This window comes from Aphelocoma coerulescens, chromosome 20 (assembly GCF_041296385.1).
Source record: "Aphelocoma coerulescens isolate FSJ_1873_10779 chromosome 20, UR_Acoe_1.0, whole genome shotgun sequence".
In the NCBI taxonomy this organism is placed as follows: domain Eukaryota; kingdom Metazoa; phylum Chordata; class Aves; order Passeriformes; family Corvidae; genus Aphelocoma; species Aphelocoma coerulescens.
The window spans coordinates 15816965-15836985 of record NC_091033.1 but is presented as its reverse complement, the minus strand read 5'-3'; the positions used below and the strand labels follow the sequence as shown (position 1 = coordinate 15836985).

Here is a 20021-nt window from a genome sequence, read left to right as displayed (position 1 = left end):
GTCACTGATATTTTCTGAGCCAAACAGCTTCTAGTGATGGCATTATCTCACTGACTGAGGCAGATTTGTTGCATAATGAAAACCTAATTCCTCTTTGCTTTTTTTTAAAACTTTTATTTCCTGTCCAGGAATCTTCAACTAAGTGAACAGTTTGTGTGATTTTTATCAGCCTGTAAACAAGAAGAAATCCATAGAAAAATGGAATGCAGCACCATGAGATGCCCAGTCACGGCTCCTCCCTGCAAGGCCATTTGTTCAACAGGCACATGTGGGTCTGGGTCAGCTGCCCCAGAGCCAAGGGTAGGCACAGGGAGGGCAAATTCATCTTTACCCCACTGTGGTTTGAAGGCAAGAAACACTGTTTCTTGATGGTATTGGCTTTGGCTTTCCAAGAAAGGATGTCTGATCCCCAGGGGTTTTGACATATACAGGTGCACACATCAAGGAGCGTGGGAGCCAACAGTTTATTTCCACCAATACTTGATCCCCAAAGCCCAATGACTTCAGCTGCCATTTAACACTAAAAGATTTTAACTGTAGCTTAGAAATATTTATTTTCTCCTAGTCTTTTGTCATTCCTCCAGTCCCTGATACAGAACCTCACACTTCCTGAAAGACCTGCCCTAGAATGGTGCTGAGGAAGGGGTAAATTTAAAGTCAAAAATACCAAAATGTCATTGCACCAATGATGCTACTATCTTGTAATCAAAAGTATGAGTTTCTTTTTGGTGTGTTTCCTGGAGCCAGCATCTTTGTAGGATTTGATTAAAAGCCCTGAAATTTCAGAGGATTTTGTAGTATTGGCATCTTTTGCCATTCTAATATTTTGTAGAGCTTTTAAAACAGCACAGAAATTTCAATTTGCCAGCCAAGCTGTCAGTAGATAAAAAGGTCTACAGATTATCCAAACTGATTGAGTCCCAGCACTCATAACCATGTTTCCCAAAAAAATTAGAAGTTAAGCAGGCCTAATTAGCAACGAGTGACTTAGCAACACAGTAATGCTAAGAGAAAAATCAGAGGCACTGAGGTGCAGAAGTAATGTAGGAAGTTCTCTAAGATGGCCCTTTGTGGCTCAAGAGATGACTGCTGGTCCCCACATTGCAGGACCAGACCCAGCACATGAAACCACAGCAACTTCAGAGCTGCTACCAGTGTGTCAAGGACACAGAGCAAAAGATAAGAAATATGAAGTACCAACAGTGATCTTTTGATTTAATCCAAAAAGTCCAGAAAATTTTGGGACAAAATTGGTTAAAGATCACTTTTAGATAATCATAGCAAGGTACACCAGATACTGACCACTCTGGCCGGATTAAGATGTCTCCAGCATGGAATAAATGGATGAAGAAACCTGGTGTTCAGGATCTATACCAATAATGATTCTCTTCATACAAATGGTAACCGTGACAGAAAATCTGCTGGAAATTAAAACTTCACCTTTAGTAACAGCACAAATATAGAGATCAAAATTAAGAACCCAGCCACTATTTCATCTGGCTGAAGTTTCTCGGATTATAGAAAAGGGATCTCTGTAACAAAGCAAAACCAACTCTCATTTTCAGTCTTGAACACGCAGCAAAGTAACAGTCCTGGAACACGCCACAGAATGAAAAGAAGAAAACAAGCACTAACCAAATCCTTGGTCAGGAATTCACATTTTGAAGCCCTCACATCCCCTGGCCTGTTTACTGTACCGGATGCCACAGAACCTCCCTTTCTGCACACATGGATGTTGCTCATCATGCAGATCCACAGACTAGACAGGCACCAAACTCTCTCCACAATAACCCCAAATAAAGGCCACTTAAACTGAGGCATCATTAGGTTTTCAATCATCCCTACCTAACCAGTCCTCTCTGACAACAAATCAGAGCTGGAGCCATCTATATGCTTTCCTGATCTGAAAGCATCCTTGCCCCATCTTGACTATTATTTGTTACAGTGGGGATACTGTAACACCTATATCAAACCAGGAGTCCCGTGGAAAAGAAATATATATGGACAGATTCTTGCTAGATGTTTCAGAGATGTTTATTTCCCCAGCCGCAGGGCCGGGGCTCTGCCGAGAGACTCTGCTACAGTCAGGACCCGAGCTCCTTTTGCCCGCGCAGGGGAACACAAACCAACCAATGGGGAACGAGGCTGAGCAGGGGCAGGGAAACCCCGTGCCTCCCCTCAGGGCTCCCAGGGCTACATGGCAGGGGGAGGAGACCCCAACATCTCACCCGTTTTATTTTAATAAAAGGAGAATGAAGACAACTGGATAAACATAACAAGAACTGTTTCAAAACAAAACAAGCCACCCTCCTGAGTCTTTAAATGTCCAAACAGATTCTCTGGAACATCTTACGGCTGACAGAAGGGAGACAGAACTCTCTGAGCATGCTTGTGGGGAAACTGAGGCAGGAGAGGGTTTCTTCCCTCCCCCTTTTCATCCCCCCCATCGGCATCGGAGAGGAGTTGCAGGGAAATGGAACTGTATAAGGAAGCCATGGAGTGAAAAACGGATTAGGAATAAACTGGGGATAGGGTAAACTTAGGAAAGGGTTCATATTGGGTACAGGGTAAAAGGGGAAATTAGGCTGTGGGTAGGGAAATTGCTGGAGTGGATATTGTTTATAATTTTGTGCATAACGGCTGCCTTTGACTGGAATACCTCCAGGCCCAGTAACATTCGCTGCTTGTAAACCCTTCTTTCCTTGCACTATATCAAATTGAACAACTTCCCCATCTCCTACACTTTGCAGGTAATTTTTAGGGTTATTCCTTTTAATGGCAGTTCTATGGATGAATAAATCTTCCCCTGTATCATCTCGTGTTATAAATCCATAGTTGTTTTTTACATTGTACCATTTCACAGTTCCTGTGACTTTCGTTGCTAGAACGTCTCCTATCACGTGCTTGCGTGTCTGTTGTGGGTGCCGGTCCCGCGTGGCCGCCGCCTCGCTGACTCCGACGTCTCGGTCAGGCCCCCGCGCCGCGGCCGCTCTGTGCTCTCTGAGCGGCGCTGCTCCGGCGCGTGTCTGGGCTCTGCACGGCCCCGCTCCAGCGCATGTCTGGGCTCTGCGCGGCCCCGCGCTGCCATCGCCGCCGGCCCCGTGCCCTGTGAGTGGTTCCGCTCCGCAAACTCCACGCTGCTTTGAGAGCGGCCCCGTTTCGGCGCTGCGCTGCGCGGCTTCTCGTGTCGCTGTGGAAACCGCCGCTTCCCCCTCCACAGGGCTCTCTGAGCCGTATGCTCAGAGCGGGCTTCCACGCCGAGCCCCGGTTCCTGGCTGCTCGTGGCCCACGGCACCTGCGGCGCCTGTGGCATCGCTCCCTCACTCGCGATCGCGTGGCCGGGGACCCCGAGACAGGGATGGGGTCCGCGATAAGGCGCGCGCTCCCGAGGGGGCCGGGCGCATCCAGCGCAGGCACCTCCGCCGGCACGGCTGCAGTCATGTGCTCCCAGGACGGCGGCCGCGCGGTCTTGGCCACGGGAGAAGTATGATCTTCTGCTTTAGGGGTAATGGGACCATACAAATGCTCCTGAAGAGCGTCACTGATTATAAAGGATCCACGGAGAGCTTCTATCGCTAGTCCATCCCTTAGCTTATCGCAGATCTCGTTCCAGAAACACTCCTGATGATATCCAGAAGGTTTGATATCAAAAAGTAAGTCTCGAGAAATATAGGGGAACCCTTTGAAAAGCCAGATAAAAAAGTGTTCAAGATCTCCCGGTTCCAATACTTTTTTGTTTTGTTGTTCAAGGATTCCTTTTACTTCTAGATACATTTTTTTCTGTGGCTCAGAGAGCCCCATTTCCCACGATTCTTCCATAGTCCAGATATGGAATAGCAAAACAAAACCAAGAAGAGGAATCCAAAATTTCCAGGGTTTACTCACACAAATCAGTCGCTATGGGATCGGGGATCGATCTGCCCTCAATTCTCCACCATATGTTACAGCGGGGATACTGTAACGCCTATATCAAACCAGGAGTCCCGTGGAAAAGAAATATATATATGGACGGATTCTTGCTAGATGTTTCAGAGATGTTTATTTCCCCAGCTGCATGGCCGGGCTCTGCTGAGGAACTGCTACAGTCACAGGACCCGAGCTCCTTTTGCCCGCGCAGGGGAACACAAACCAACCAATGGGGAACGAGGCTGAGCAGGGGCAGGGAAACCCCGTGTGTCTGTGCCCTCAGGGCCCCTCTTCCCAGGGCTACATGGCAGGGGAGGGACCCCGACAATTATTAATGCTGTGGAAGAAGTATTTGTAGCAGTCTCACCCATTAGCTTCTCCTGCTGTGTCTAGACTGCTTTTGTTTGTTCAAACTGTAAGTGGAGTTGTGGATAGACTGACTGGTAAACTAGCTGTATGCACATGGGTTCCAGCAGCTCAGTCCGTGACTGTGCTGTGAGATGGATCTGTGCCCAGCTGTACAGACAACATAATTCCACCTGCAGGAAAGACATATTTTGAAAATTTGTCTCTGAAAGCTGCAACTGGATGGAAATAAACCATTTAAACATTTACGAGATGAAATAAGCAATTTACAATTTTAAAAGGAACAGCAGATGGAGTATCAAGTTAACCAGCTCGTACGTATGAAAACCCTCAACGGCACTGAAGGGATGGACACAGCACTGCAACAGCCGTACACGACATGGATGACTCATGTGACCAGCCCAGAACTAAGAGCACCAGCTCATCACAGAATTCTTACTTTCTTCCAGAACTCAGAAAGGGACCTTTCTTTCAAAATATGAGGGAAAGTCTTCATTTTTTTCTTTTTTTATTACTTTTGTTTTAGTAAACACAGTGTTACTCTGGCTGAGGAAGAGACTGACATCACAGAAGACTGATGGCTGTTAGCCACACAGTATCTACAAGGACATTGGGGGATGCAAGCTCTCCCAGAAACTGCTTTCTCCTTTTCCCTCTCCTTGTCCCCATCAGGCAGGTGACCCAGCCCTGACCTGAAAGGATGAGAGGCAAGTTAGCTCTTTTTAGGTCTTTTATGCTTTATCTTCTACAGTAAGAATCCTAGCAAGGGGGCCAATTAGTGCCACATACTGTAGTCATTTCTGAAATGACACCTGCCCATTGGGAACTCATCTGAGACAACCAAAGAGTTTTCAAACAAGCTGCCAAACAGCTGTCAGAAGATACAGGATTTTGATCATTGATGACTTGATCACCATCAGGCTAGAGACCTTGTAATGAAAAACATATCCTGTTTAGAGTCCCCAGAGCCATCCAGTCCCTCAGAACACTGGCATAATTCTAGCTAGACACAGCTTTACAGAAGTGGCTAAAACAGCCTGCACAAGCCTTAATAAACATCTGAAGAGCACTGAAGTCAAAAGGCTTTGGTTAGTCAGCAAGTCACCCTGTCTGCTCTACCCAGACCATTACAGGATTTAGCAGCCTGCCAGCATCAGGCAGCTTTTTGCCTGTACCCGTAAAAAGCCATTTTCTTCAAGGATCCAACTTTCAGAAGTGTAAATCAGGAAAGCAATAGTGGCAACAAAAGTCAGGGCTAAAAAAATGCAGAATCATTCCAAGAATAAAACAACCATCTGCAGAAATACTTTCTCTGATTTACCTTGAGCAGAAGAGGATATTTGCAAATTCTCTGAATTGGAGTCAGCAGATAACCCTCTAGCGGAATGTCTGTTGTCTTTCTGCCTCCCAAAAGCATGCAACCCTACAATCAAAAAAGAAACAAATGTTACTTCAGACACAAAGCTTTCAGATGATTTTTGACATGATTTTGTATTTCTAAAACATGCGTTATGGTCAGAAAGCACTTTGCCACACCTAAGGTATAGGAAGTGGCATTTCATTCACCACTGACATACAGCCATCAAGTCTGCACAGTTCTGCCAGACATCAGTGGAAGAAAATTTGCTGTGGATAACAATGGCTGTGCAGAAAGGTATCTTCTCAGAGAAATATTATACAGCTGGTGACTCAAAAAATGCCCTAACAATATGATGGCAAACAGGAAACCTAGATGGACCATTACCTAAAATAATCCAATTTACCCCCACAACAGATAGGACCAGTTGTCTTTGTTTGCTATGAGAAGTTGTATACTGCTGGTCCAGAAAACTCTTGAAGGCTAAAATAAAGCCTACTAACTAGTAATCATGTAATTAACTCTAGTCCAGTTCTCATGTCTGAACTGAACTGGAATTGAAACAAATGAGTCATCTGCATAACATCCACCAATTCTCTGGCAAAACATGCCTGAGCACAGCTGGACAAATAGCCTGGGCACACTGGCTGGCTAATAAGCACACATGGAACTTTTCAACAGATTATGGAAATTCATTTTTCAGGATTGATATAGGAGTTTAAGAACAGGGTATGGCATTGGGAAAAAACCCTTATAGTCCTTGATCTGTCCTTAATTTGTTACAGTAATCTGTAATCTGTGTGACAAATCAATACTGACCTATTGTAAGCTTTTTATACATTTCCCTGACAATTCTACTATTGGCTGTTACCAGAGACAGGTAGTAGATTTGGGTGGTCTTCACATCTATTTCAGATAAACTATTCCACATTCTTATGTTCAACCATGAATATGGACTTTGCTCCAAAAGTCACTCCAGTTGCAAACCTGTCCTGTCCACACAGAAGCTGAACTTTAAATGCAGTTCAGCCAAGAAGTGCCTACTTTGGGGCATCACCAGTAATGTTTTCCCCTGTGAAATACAAACCCTGGCTCAGACACACTCTGAAATTTAGTGAGTTTTTTTGCTGTAGTTCAACAATTTTTCTCTTCAAGGAATGTTCACAGACATCATACATAAAATCTCATTAGTCCTAACTGGTATTTTTAAAGACAATTGTCTGTAAAATAACCCGTTCCCAGGCTATTCTAGATCTGTAGCACTGGCTACCCAGCTCACAATGCTCCCTGTCCAATTTCCAAGTCTTGGGTGATTCAGTCCTTCCCATCTCTTCCCCTCCCTCTAGCTCTGGGCTCAAAACTGCCCTTTAACACTTACTGATTTTTCAAACACATTCCCACATTCTATGTTTCAGCAGCTGTGAGGGGGCAATCGGGCCAATGTATCCTCACAAGTAAAGCTTTGTACTTTAGTGCTGCCTTCTCTGCATAGTAGCATTGTAGCATTGGTTTGGGAGGCAGAGGAGAAAGGGAAGGGAAGCCTGGAAGAAACTACAGCAGCCACAGCTAAGTAGACACATCAGTGCAGCCTCTCTTCCCATATTTGCTGCCAGTTTAATAATCTCTTGGATTCAGGTGCTACAGCAAGCCACAGTAGACAGTGTGACATCCCTTGTAATCAGTTTGCCAGCTGTTGTCTCTAACACAAACAGGAAACTGTCAATCCAGTGGAAGTGCAGAACATTCTGAATGCTGGGAAGGATAGTGTTTACATGCACCTTCACTCCTCTTTCATTGGTTTCCCTCACCAGAAGCACCCAAAAAAACTAATGAACAAAGTAAGGGTCATTTAGTAATTCAAATGAATGGTTTGATAAGGTTCATTAAAACTCAGACATGACAAACAGACTCTGACTACGCAACAGCATGAGAGTAGGCTCGCTCTGAGGCCTGTATCTTGCGGGCAAAGGAATACTCTGGCCCTGCTTGTGACTGACATATATGCAGAAGTTTTCTTTTGCTGTACTACATTGGGAAAGAACAGACAGAAAACAAAATAAGAAGAGCAGAAAGAAAATCAGGTCCTTTGCAACAAAGGCAGCCTTCTTTTACTTCATAGAATTTACTAGGAAAAAAGCTAATGTGACAAATTATTCCTTTGCCTATGTGCCAACCCCATTACAAATGCCATGCATCCATGGCCAAGAAAACAAGGCATTTAAAAATCAAGCAGAATTGGGGTGAAAGTAAGGAAAAGAAACAACCAAGAAAGAAAAGTAAGGAATGCTGGGTAGAAGGCAGTGTCCACTGATTGTTTCTCTTCCCAGCCCAGCTTCTAAGGCGTGTTTGAAGGCTGTATGGCCACAGTCCTTCATTGGATGGCACTTAGGTTACTTCTGACTTAAGCAGCAAGCCACATTTTTCTAGTGAGCCTGTAGATGGTGGGTTGGTCAGAGAACTGAGCAGGGAATCAAATCCCATGCGAACTAGCCTCAGTCTTGCTGCTGACTTACTGCATTACTCCATCATCTGTGCTTGTTTTTCTGTAGCTTCTTAAAAAAAAATACCTTCCTTGTTGCCACTGCAATCACTCATGCTGGTAGTGCTCAGTCCTGTGCCTCAACTCATCGGTGATTTCAATATCCCTCCACCCTGAGTGGTCCATACCTGGAATGGGTAATACCTGCAAAATACCCAGCATTCCTGGGATACCGAGGAGCTATTATGAGCACAGGACAAAGTCAGATCATTCAGTCAAGAGTGCTAGAGAAGGTGCTTACCAGAAGGAATGTTCTCACTGCCGGGATCTTGTTCAATTCCATCAGCAGTCTGAGTGCTTTCTCGTGGTTGCTACAGTACTCCTCGTATACAAAGAATTTGTCTTTCTGCAAGGAAAAACAAAGTAACTTATTGACTCAGACATCACTAGAGAGATTATTTTGCCACAGTCTGTTACCAAATTCTTTACAAAGAGAGGTGGACTCCAAGTGGCACTAGCACTGGAGTTTTCATGAAGTGTGTGGCACTCATCTAATGTGAATAATGTATACAGGTGTTCACTAATTCCTGACTTACTCTGTTGTAAATTAACAGAGACTTTTCTGAGCACTGAGACTTTCAGCACTTTTTCTCTTAATGCTTCACTGAGATCACAAATATTCTTTGCTGAAAGGAGGGATTTTGCTATTTTGAGCTACTCGCAGATTCCATGAAAGTAGCCAAGAGCAAAACAAAGCCAGGAGCAAGGAGGCTGACCACTCCTGCAGGAGGAAGAAAACACAGGTGGCTAGGAAGAACCAAGAAAGAGCCTGAAAGAAGCTCTGAGATCTGGAGGAGAACCATAACACAAAGCAGTCAGCTGGAAATCCCCTGCCTTTCAGGGGTGAGAGCCAGGCCCCAGTAGGTTTGCTGGTTTACTTTGTGTTCTGAAACAAGCAGCAGACAAAACAGCTGTCCATAATTTCTGTAACTGGAAGAATTTCATCAAATACATACCAAATAACCAACATATTACAAATCCTAAAGGAAGGGAAAGATAGCTTCACAACGAGATTGAGGTACTAACACTGGGACATGTCACACCCACCAGCACATGCTGGAATGAAATCCCCTATTAAGAAATGAAGGTCAGCTGGCAGGTCAGGGTCTGCAAGTTCTGCTCTACTGATCGCCAGATTCAAAGACAGTGCAACTCCTTGTATCTAACATGATCAGAGATGCTGAACCCATTGCAAACACCAGACATCTGGAAACAATGGAGTGATTCACAAAAGATGCAGGAACAACTATTTCCATGCCCCAAAAGATAAGGCAAGGAGTGAGTTGATCCTCTCAAAGCTGATAGGAAGGGCTGGACTTTCAGCAGCTATGTTCAGAGCTTCTAGTATTGCATTCATCAGAATAAAAGAGGGGTCATGAGATTGTATTAGGCTTTAGGCAAAATGAATGGTTCAGAAGCCAAAAAACCCATTGTTTTTGAGTGCTTCTCGCAATAGTACTTTAATTCCTGGTTCAGGTTGGCTTGTATGCCATAATGGAGCGCTATGTAGAGGCACACACACAAGCTAGTTTGCATAGCAAAAGTAATTTCAAAGCACTAGTGTGGTACTCTGCTGGGTAATACGTGGGGCTTTCCAGAGCTACCATCTCAAGGCACCAAGTCATGCAACCAATGCCCTCAAGAGTCTGCTGTTGCATTCACAGCAGGATTCTGGTCTGAAAACATTCTATCTGAACATTTTCATCTCTCCAGAACTTGGAAGTTAATTTTTTTGAGTTTTGATTGGACTCCTAGGATGCTTAGAGCTTCCTGTGTCAGCTGAAGATATCTGCAGCATCTAGCTACTTTTAAGACAGCTCACAGTGATCCAAGCAAAAAACTACTACCAGCTGAAGCAGTTCACTAGCATGAAACCATGGGAATACAGCTGCAGTCACTGGGTATTCCCTTTGCTATTGTCACAAGAAAAAGAAATTGCATTAATGTTAGTTTAGGAGAATTTGACATTCTGGTCAGATGTTCAATGGTAGATATACATGTTCAGAGTCTGTAAAACACTTTTAGGTTTGGTTTATCACTAACCTGATTAATTTTTTCCCCTCCTTGTACTTCAAAAGAAAGAACCGAGAATAAATAGGTGTATGTCCAAACACAAGAACAATGGTACAAAGGAAATAAAACAGCATCCACAAAGTGTATGGTGCAAAAGAGCTGGAATGCAGATGTTCAGGACTTTTATCCTTCAGCAGCAGCTGTTCATATTGCTACCGGGGTGCAATACTGGGAAGCTGCAAAGAAACAAAAGCTTCTGACCACTAGATGCAGGAAAAGGCAGGCCTGGGTCCACAGCACAATAGAAAAGAAGCAATAGGATTGCTGTCAACCGTAAAAGCAGGAGAGTTACAGAGTAAAGCAGATATAGAAGTTTATCCCACATTTTTTCCTCTCACCTCTCCTCAACTCCCTGGATGCACACAAGCACCATGCTTGAAACTAAAAATAGCAGCCATTAACACAAGATCATCCATTACATCAGTGCACACAAAATGTCACTGCTCAGGTTTTTGACTGCAGCTTTGAGTGCCTGGAGTTTGGGAGGCTATATTTAGATCATGACAAAATAAAGACAATACAATAATTATGTGTTTCTTTTCCACGGGACTCCTGGTTTGATATAGGCGTGTTACAGTATCCCCACTGCAACAATTATGCACACACCAGAGTGCTTTCCTCAAGTCTTTCCCAGCTGTACCCCATGCCGGCAACCCACAAATATGAGAACTATGCTTTAAATTACTCTGTGTCTGAAGTGTTTCATTTCCTCTCTGGGTGATATTCAGTCCTGGGCTCTCCCATAGCCTGGTGAGGAAATTATCAGTTACATAATTGCAGATGTTAGCCCAGGAATTCTGAACCTGCAGTTGCTCTAGGTTAAAATGCAATTATGGTCAGAGATGTGACCACATAAAAATGGCACTTCCTTACTCAGCAAATCTGCTGGATACACATCTAGACCTTCTGTTTTGGTGACAGAAGTAAGTCTGTACTGTTCTCGGTTTGGTTAAAATAAATCTTTAACCAACAGTTTATTATCCAAATATGTTATTTTAGATCCATTAGTTCTGCCCACAAATTAGTACAAATTTGAAAACAGTTTTGACTAGGAAAAAAGCAAGTAAGACATTTGGAAAACTGCAACATTTTATTTGGACATATTTTTAACAAGGCATGGCATTTTCTTGTTTCAAAGCAAGCTGAAACCAATCTTGTCAACATGAAAAACCTAAACAGAAGACATAATTCTCAACAAAACAATATCCCTGATGACTTAAGACAGTAAAACTGATCACTCATGCAACATTGCTCTGAAATAATGAGCATAACACAGGTTTCCCTAGAACAAGTTTCTAGCTGTTACATCCCCAAACCTCTAGCAATATGGCAATATCAGAAACAAAGGATCTGAGAATTCTCTGCCCTTCTGCTTCACACACAGTCACACCATTTCCTGCCCTGCAAAAGTGAGCCTGTGCTCACGAGGTGTGGTCACTCCACAGTTGGTGCATGTGCTCTCTATGGCATTAAAGACATGTCCTACATGCTGTTTTAAGGCTGTAGACTGGATTTTGAATGAATGTTTAAGGATGTCCTTTACCATCTGTTACAGTCACACTGAACCACAGCTTCAGAATAAACTCTAGCATCTACCATCAGACAATCAACTTCTGATTACCCAACCAAATGGAGTACAGTAAGGTAGACAGTGTTTGTCTTCTGAAGGAAAACAATTTTTCACACCTGAATATCAGAGCAAGCACATTTCATCATCTCTTAAAATACTTCAAAAAGACAATGTGCATTAATTTCGATTTTGGAATTCTTGCAAAATCTGCTGGCTTGCTTTAGGTGTTACTCAAGACTTGAATCCTTCTGAACTAGAGGTCCTTGGGAGAATATTGGGCCCATAACAACTACCATTCCTTGGTGTATTCAAAAATGTCAGTGTGGCACTTGAGCACATGGTTTAATGGTGAACATGGTGGTGGTGCTGGGTTGACGTGGCCCTTGATGGTCCTAAAGGTCTTTTCCAACCCTGATGATTCCATGATTCTATAAAAGCAGCGTTCTGTTTCTGAAGGCTGGTGGACCGTTGCCAAGTAAGGCTCTTCTAGGCCAAGACAGACCACGAAGAGTCAGGCCTATGTAGACTAGAAGACATTAAGGATACACAGATCTCATGAAGAGGACCCAAGCACTGCAGTCTCATGGAACTCCACATGGTGAATCTGGGGATCGTTACAAGGATATATGACAGACAGAAACTTAGAGAAAACATGCTCCACTAAAAAAATGCAGTGTCTGGAAAAAACAGTGCTTCAAGAATTCTCAAGCTATTCACCAAATTTGTAAGTATTTTGAACGCTGAGTTTCTAAAGAAAAGAACCTGTGCTAACATCCGGCTGCTGACAAGTACTGGATTCGTAATCAGGACTAAGAGTGACCTCGCCAGGTGATCACAACAGCAGATATACCAATACATTCAAGACTCAGGGGTCTTATGTCACTTCCTCACTGCAAGCTCCCCGCAGGACGCACTGTGATTTGATGATAACAAAAAAGCAGCACTGAGGGTGTTTCAGCACTTCTTCTAAGCACATTGCAACAAGAGAACCTTGCCCAAAATGAAAGACCAAAGAACTGTTCCCCATTGTTTCCCTGGGTAAAACAGAGAGAGCATGTGCTGTGAGAAAAGCTCCTCAGCCCCATCGTGGGCTGCTCGTGGCAGCGGAGTATGGAATACCACTTAAACCCCGGCTTTCAACACCATGGAAGCACCTTTAGGAATACTGTTTCTGAGGCACTTGAAATTGTGCTGCTTTTTTGAAACTTTTGGAACAAAAGCAGACAAATTCTCAGCAATAAAATGTGATCAGATGGGTGAGAAAAAAAGGAAAAAATTCAACAGGAAAAGGAAGAGTTTCTAAAAATACATAGTTGTTTAGCTCAATCATTGTTTGAGGTGGTGTCCATTGTTCTAACCTCATTCACAGGTTTTTTCCCACCCTACCTACAACTTTCATACAAGACACACATTGTCATAGTACTGCTACAAGCCTTAGAGATTAGGGCTTGCTAAGGGGCAGGAGAGTTTATGACAGGAAACTGTATTTTCAGATAGCATTAAGTCATTGTACTTACAAATTTTAAGAAAACATTTCCCAGTTCATGCTGAGACTGGGGTTCTGGTTGCAAACAAAATTCCAGGGCAGCCAGGAACTCCTTGTGAACACCAAGAATGTCTTCAATGTTAGAAAATAAGATCTGAAATATAAGGAGAAAAACATTGCTAGTTATAATATATCTCAGAGTTTTTTGCTAAGTAGTAATGCCAAAATACTGTGGAGCTCTAGACTTACCATGACAAGATCCAAAGTTCAGACAGGGACTTGTAAAGAATGAATTACACTGTATTTGCCCCTTTCCTAGCCCCCTATAAAAATCTTTATTGCTACTGAAGTCCCTGCTGTAAATTAAGGCTATCTTTGCAAACTCCTGAGCATGATAAATGCAAGCAACCTCTTTTAAGTCTTGAGAATATTTCCTCTGAGAACAGCCAGGTAAATGGAACCACAAGGCCAAACTCACTTTGCAGGACACAGAAGCAGGGAGTAGCTTTCCTTTCGTTCCCATGCATTAGAAATCCCTTTCTGGAAGAAAGGGACTTGAAGCTATCATACACAAAGGTGCACCTGTAAACAGGAGACAAAATCTCTGCCGTATGGAATCCAGCCTTTCACTGCCCAGAGTACAGAAGAGTGTACAATTCTCATAAACCTCAAGAGCACCATTTAGAGGACCCTTTCACTGACCTCAGTGACTCCAAAAGGCACATGTAGGGGGAAAGAGGCCCCTTGTTCAACCTTGTATTAAAACGTAATGGTACCAGTTAAATGATCTCTGTGATTAGAATATATGTGTGCTAAGGGGACTAAACTGCCAGGGTGAAAGATACTATACACATTATAAATCTTGGTCATTTTCATATAAAATATGAAAAGAAAGTGTGAATCTGTGTGTAGAAGATGGAATGCTACCACAGAGGGGCAGAAGTTCTGATGTGAGGTGACACCCATCAGTGCTGGCAGCCACTGGAGGGAAACCTAAATGGGCAGAGTAAATCCTGGAGTCTGCAGTGACATACATGTTGCAGACTGTTTCTATCACTTTGCTTTAACTATGTTGCTTGCAAAGAGAAGATCTGCAGTGCAGTCAAACAAGCTTTCACATTGGAAGAAGCCTCCCAGATCTCGCTCAGTGAGCAGGTGACCCTAAAGAGTGAAGACTGACAGGAGCAGCCTTCCTCTTCCTGGCATTTGGTGTGGGAAGTGATCAAGCCTAACATCTCCAAACACTTCCCAAAATGCCTGACTGTAACAGTAAACTCTTCAACTTTATGCAGTGGAATTTATTCACCAGATGTGGCACTGATTCAGCCTGGTGGCTGGTGATGTGGCAGCAATTCAGAGAAGCAATAATCTGTAAATTAAGTCTAATCATTAAAGATAGGACTGAAACCTCAATTCCTGGTTTAAAACCAGTTCTTCTCTGGTTTAGCAGGGGTAGACAAGATCAGGAATTCAAGGCTTTCCTCTCTGCAGGTAGTCAGGTTCAACTCTATATCTTCTATTATTCACAAGGATGGGCAGAGTATTTCTCTCAAACTCCTCCTGCAAGCTGGCTGCATGTGCAGAGCCATGCAGAGCCAAGCCTGTTGCATCTTCCTTGTCTTTGCTTCCCTCTCCCTTCAGAAATTCTGAGATACAGTCGTGTGCACCATCATTAATGCCTACCTGTGCCTCAGAGCTCCTTTCTAGCTCTCAATAAGCTGAAAGATTCCAACACAATTTGCACTGATTGGCTCTGAACCCAAAAAAAGTCCAGGGAGCTAGGATCCTTTGATTGCTCTCTAAAAACTTCCTGTGCTAATTCAAGTGGAGCCTGCAAGTGTTCTGTCACGTGGCTGAAAGTGATGTGATGATGCAGTAGTCCCTGCCTGCACTGCTTTGCTAGAAGCTGTGCCAGAAGGGGATTAACAAGCAAGAGGAAAACATCTGTCAGGGATGATTTGATCCTTCAGGAGCAGTCTTCAGGGGTGTTTTTTGATCCAAGGAATATCTGTGCAAGCTAATGAATTCTGAGGTGATCAGTAAAGCTCTGCTTGCAGCAGAATTTGCAGGTAAGAGTCACTTGAAAATCAAGGCAGCAGACAGACCTTGACTGCACATGCTCCTGTGCCAAATCCAGTTACCATCCTTGTGCACACCCTCAAGTTGTACTGCCTTCAAACTGCTGTATCAGTGAAGTGACAGCAGTGCCTGCTGTGAGCATAGCATAGTATTAACATATCAGGAGAGTTATTTCCACTTGAGGCAATGTATAAATTAAAACCAATTTTTTATGATATTGCTGCAGCTGTTAGTCACTGGAACACTTGTAAAATCTGGGCCTGGCACAGGACTAAATGTGGCCTTTCCAGAGGGGGCTACAGTGGCTGAAGATTACTGAAATCTCCGGTGCTTAGAACCAGCTGTAGGAGAAATCTGCAAATAATACTGGCAGCAATAACCCAACTTATCTTAAAAAGCACTTTCTCCTTTTGCTCAGAGGTGAGCGACTGCCTGAATACCTTGTATTTTCCTCTAGACATTTTTTCCACGTGAAGAAAGAGTAAAGACAGGCTTCTCCTTACATAAGCTGCCAAACCACTTTTATAGTCTCTTCTGCCATCAGCCATCTCAGAGCTCTCTGGTGACTCAAGACATGTAATAGCAGCAGGCAGATTATCAAAAGTCCCAATACCACCTTGCTTTTCCTGGCTCTACCAGCAAGGAGGGAGAAAGGAATGGGAAATAAAAACAAGTATCTTTCAGTTCCAGGAAAGAAAAATTATTTGGTATAGAGGGAGATGGAGGGTGGAAGGAGGAGACAATATTGACTCTGGAAACTATGGACACAGGAAAACTGTGCTTTGTGATTCTGCTTCATCAGAAATAGGCATAAGCCTTTCATTACTGTAGGGAAGCTCTTATTGAAAGCTGGGTACTGTTATAACAGGAATAAATGAGGTCTCACAGTAGCCTCAAAAAGACCCCACAGGCATTTCAAGAATGATGCAAGGATAAAGTGGTACTTCCCCAAAGGAGTGTGAAGAAACTTCAAATACAAGTTCTGCTGAACAGGCTTTGTGGGCACTGCATCTGATTATATGGCAGTCCTAATTAATATTCATTTTGATGATATAAATAGTGATAGAATAGTAACTTTCACCAACATCAACACTGACAAATAGTTGTGTAGGTTTATTTTCATGCAGAACACAGTTTTTGCACACTTCTATGTACACAAGATCTACTGTCACTAATCACTTGTCTTCTTTTCCTTCAGCCACCTCTGAACTTACTCCAGATGCTGGATGGTGAGTTTTTGGAGAGTGGGGATATCCAGATTTGAGGATGGCAAGAGGCTGAGCTCCACAGAGCTGTCAGCAGTCTTGTTCCCAGCCCCTTCTGATGCCAGCCAGTCAATACCACACATTGCTGGCCTGTAGAACTGACAGCCAACGTGGGGCTGGACCCCTGCTCACCTGGAACATCCAGGAAGGCTGGCACAGGAAATGGAGGGAGACATGTGCCAGCCGAGGGAAACAGCTGGGTGTAACACACCTCCTGCGGCTGCCCTGCTCCCACAGGGCTCCAGGGCAAAGCTGCTGCTGATTCAGGAGCTCCAGGACCAAACACAAGTGCAGTAAAGCACCATCCAGTGGCAAACAAACTGTGCTCTGTCCCACTCATCAGTGGGTTTCACTTGCATATGTGTTCGAAGAGGGATTAGGTTTCACGTGCACATGTGTACAAGGTGAGTTTTTAAGCCAAATTACTACAGGGAAGTGTTTTGTGTACTTATGACATTAATGAACAACATGCATCCCTGCGACCATGGGCCCCAGAGAAGCCTGTACCTCACAGTTCTCTATGTCCCTTAACTCTTTCCAGTGCAAAATTCATTCAGGAACCTCCTCACACAAGGGTCTCACAATACACAGACCTCCTAAAAGAACCCAAATTCCTTTCCACAAGAACACAAAGGAACATTCCTGCCTCCTTCTCAAAAGCCCTATCAATTTTCTATTGGTAGAAAACAGCAGATGCAAATTGGCTAAGTGAATACTATCAAACAAAACAGACAAGGGCTGTGGATTCCCTGCCTTTCCTCTCAAAGACACTGAAATGGCCCCTCTGTACTCTACTCAGCATTTCACAAATCTTGCCAAAAGTTAGTATCTCTGACAACACTACACTGTTGTCAAATTTTACTAAAATTAGCTGGTGAGATGAAAAATTACTGGAAGATGACAGCTATAAGAATGGGCAAACAGATTGACAGATAAACTGTCAACATGAGCTCTTTTCCTTAGGGAACCAGTATAATAAGAAGCATCAATATGACAAGAGGATATTTGATATTCATATCCCTGAACCTAGCCTTTCATTGCATATCACTTTCCCTACCAAGAAAACTAGGAAGACAGAAGAAATACCTTAACATTCTCCTCTGTTATGTACTTCTCGGCTTTGTCCACTGCATTTTGTCGGATCCGGTGAAGAAATGCCTGCAGAGATGAAAAAAGATTTATGTTCAAATAGTTTGATAATAGTTTGATTTCATTCTTTTATTTCCTTTAGGTTCCCATCAACATAGTACAGCTGATTACCTTTAAGACTGAAAGAATGTAAACATTTACAAACTCCCCACCACAGATGTCCAGGCTGTATGCAGCCACTACCAAAGACATTCCGTACAGTGCTGTTGGGCTTTGCCTGACAATAAATGTATTCCCTTTGCTGAAGCTTTTAGCTTTAATTATTTGTTACTACCAGTAGACTACAGCAGGGTCCATTCACTTCTTTGAAGGTTTCTTGTGTCTCTAGGATGCATGCAGCTCTTCCGACCAGAGCAGCGGGCTCGACCCACAGCGAGATGCATGTCAGCAAGGGACTGCGAAGAACAACAAAGGGACAGTCACACTGCTGGAGCTGATGCACATCAGAGCCATGAGCTGGGGCTAGAGACAAGTTCAACAGTCTTAATAAGCAGGAAAGGGAAATGGAAATCAGCAGATGGTGCCTGTGATACATTATCCTGTTCATTTTAGTTGGTTAAAAACGAAGCAATGCTGGAACTTTTCACTTAGGTCAGGTTTCGCCTTCTCTCAGCTCTGCACAACTCTGGCTTTAACAGCCAAATCAATAAAAAGCTCCAGGCCAGATACAAATGGACAGTGATCTGAGTATCAGCCTGAAAAGCATAACTCTGGCTACTGGAATTTGGGAGAACCTACTCGCATTTGCACTGAACACACCCACAACCTATTTGATTCAGTGGGAAGGGTTTACAAAACACTGCACGGGATTTCTACCTCAAAACTCCACTGGTTTCGCAACTATTGGCTAAAAGGCACTTCTGAACTGAGAGCAGAGAATTTTCCTATCCACAGGCATCAGCAGAGTTGGAAATACCTGCAGGAGAGGCTGAAGGGAAGCCAGGGAGGACAGAATCTGCTGCAATAAACTATATAACCTGTGCAAAGAAGGGAAGAGGGCTTCTCAGGTCTTCTCAGTGGTTTCTTAACTTCCCTCCCACACAAAGGAGTGAGCCCTGGGGAGTGCAGTGAACAAGGAGGAAAGAACTTCTCTTACCCACCTGAGAGAGTGAGTGGAAGTGGGTCGTGTCTTTGTATTTAGGGCACAAAGCAGCTTTGTTACAGCTTGATAATAAAAAGCCTTTAAAAGCTGAACTATTCCTGAGCAAGGTCCATGTCAGCTGGTGCATACTCAGCTTTTGCTTTTTGCCTTTTGCCTTCTGTGATCAGCAGCAGCTTACAACCTGGTAAGAAGCAATGTCACTGATCAAGACTTACAGCTTATGGAATGCCTTCGTCTCTGGTGTTTTGCTTGGAAGACAGTGAACATGTTCCTCTGCCTGACTTTCAGCTCTAAAAGGGGCACATCTCTGTTCTGGCTTAGGCATGGCTCTCTGTCACTCATCAGCCATTCACATTTTACAGGGCAGGCACCAGTAAAAAATCATTAATTAATGAGGCACAGAGACAATGCATTTGTTTTTAGCCCTGGATTTTCAACCTGCTTTTGAATAAATTTCAAGGTCTATAACCATATTGCTCCTCTAGTATTGCTAAATAGGAAGAAGATCTTGGCTAGATTCCAGCTAGATATGGAGAACTTGAAGGAGTTTGTGTGGACTTAGGAGCCTGAAGAATAGATTCCTGCATCAAAGGAACAGAACACACGTGCCAGTGGCAGAAGTTATTTTGTAAGAACCAGCCAGTCCACCCTGCCAATAATATGGCCAGGAACTCTAGTGCTCAGCAGCAGTCAGGGAACTGTCTGAGATGAACTGTTCAGCATGATGACTGATGACAGGAGGAATAGCTGCTGCACTCCCACTTCAGTGTTGGGTGTAACAGCTGAGCATTAGTAACCAGGCATCTGAGTTATACAAGGTGGCACATCATACCAAAGTCACTCATTCTCAAACAGTAAGTCAGGCAGTGATTTTCCCTGCTTTAACCACAAACATGCTTGGAGACAACAAACCCAACTGAAATGATCAATTAATCTACACAATTAGCAGCTCCACTGGTGACTAATAGTTACCTGCACACCAGTCCCAGTATGATGGGTCTAATAATAGAGAGCTGTATGCAGAAGTGCAAATCACATTAGCCGTTACAGGGCACTCAATAAAAGAGTAGAGACTGTGTTAATCTGAAAAACAGCTTTTCTGTGATGCTTGCCTGAAAAGATCACTTGA

General features: G+C 43.5%; 1 protein-coding gene across 3 annotated transcripts in view; it reads right to left on the bottom strand.

The window, feature by feature from the left end:
- The window catches only part of PREX1 (phosphatidylinositol-3,4,5-trisphosphate dependent Rac exchange factor 1), a 147276-nt gene that overhangs the window by 70587 nt on the left and 56668 nt on the right, over window positions 1-20021 (bottom strand). For all 3 annotated transcript variants that reach the window (XM_069034522.1, XM_069034523.1, XM_069034524.1), the window contains exons 2-5: window positions 17728-17799; window positions 13329-13451; window positions 8410-8514; window positions 5594-5695 (exon numbers count right to left, since the gene is read on the bottom strand). In XM_069034522.1, the coding sequence (XP_068890623.1) occupies window positions 5594-5695; window positions 8410-8514; window positions 13329-13451; window positions 17728-17799 (402 nt within the window). The remainder of the gene's footprint in view (window positions 1-5593; window positions 5696-8409; window positions 8515-13328; window positions 13452-17727; window positions 17800-20021) is intronic.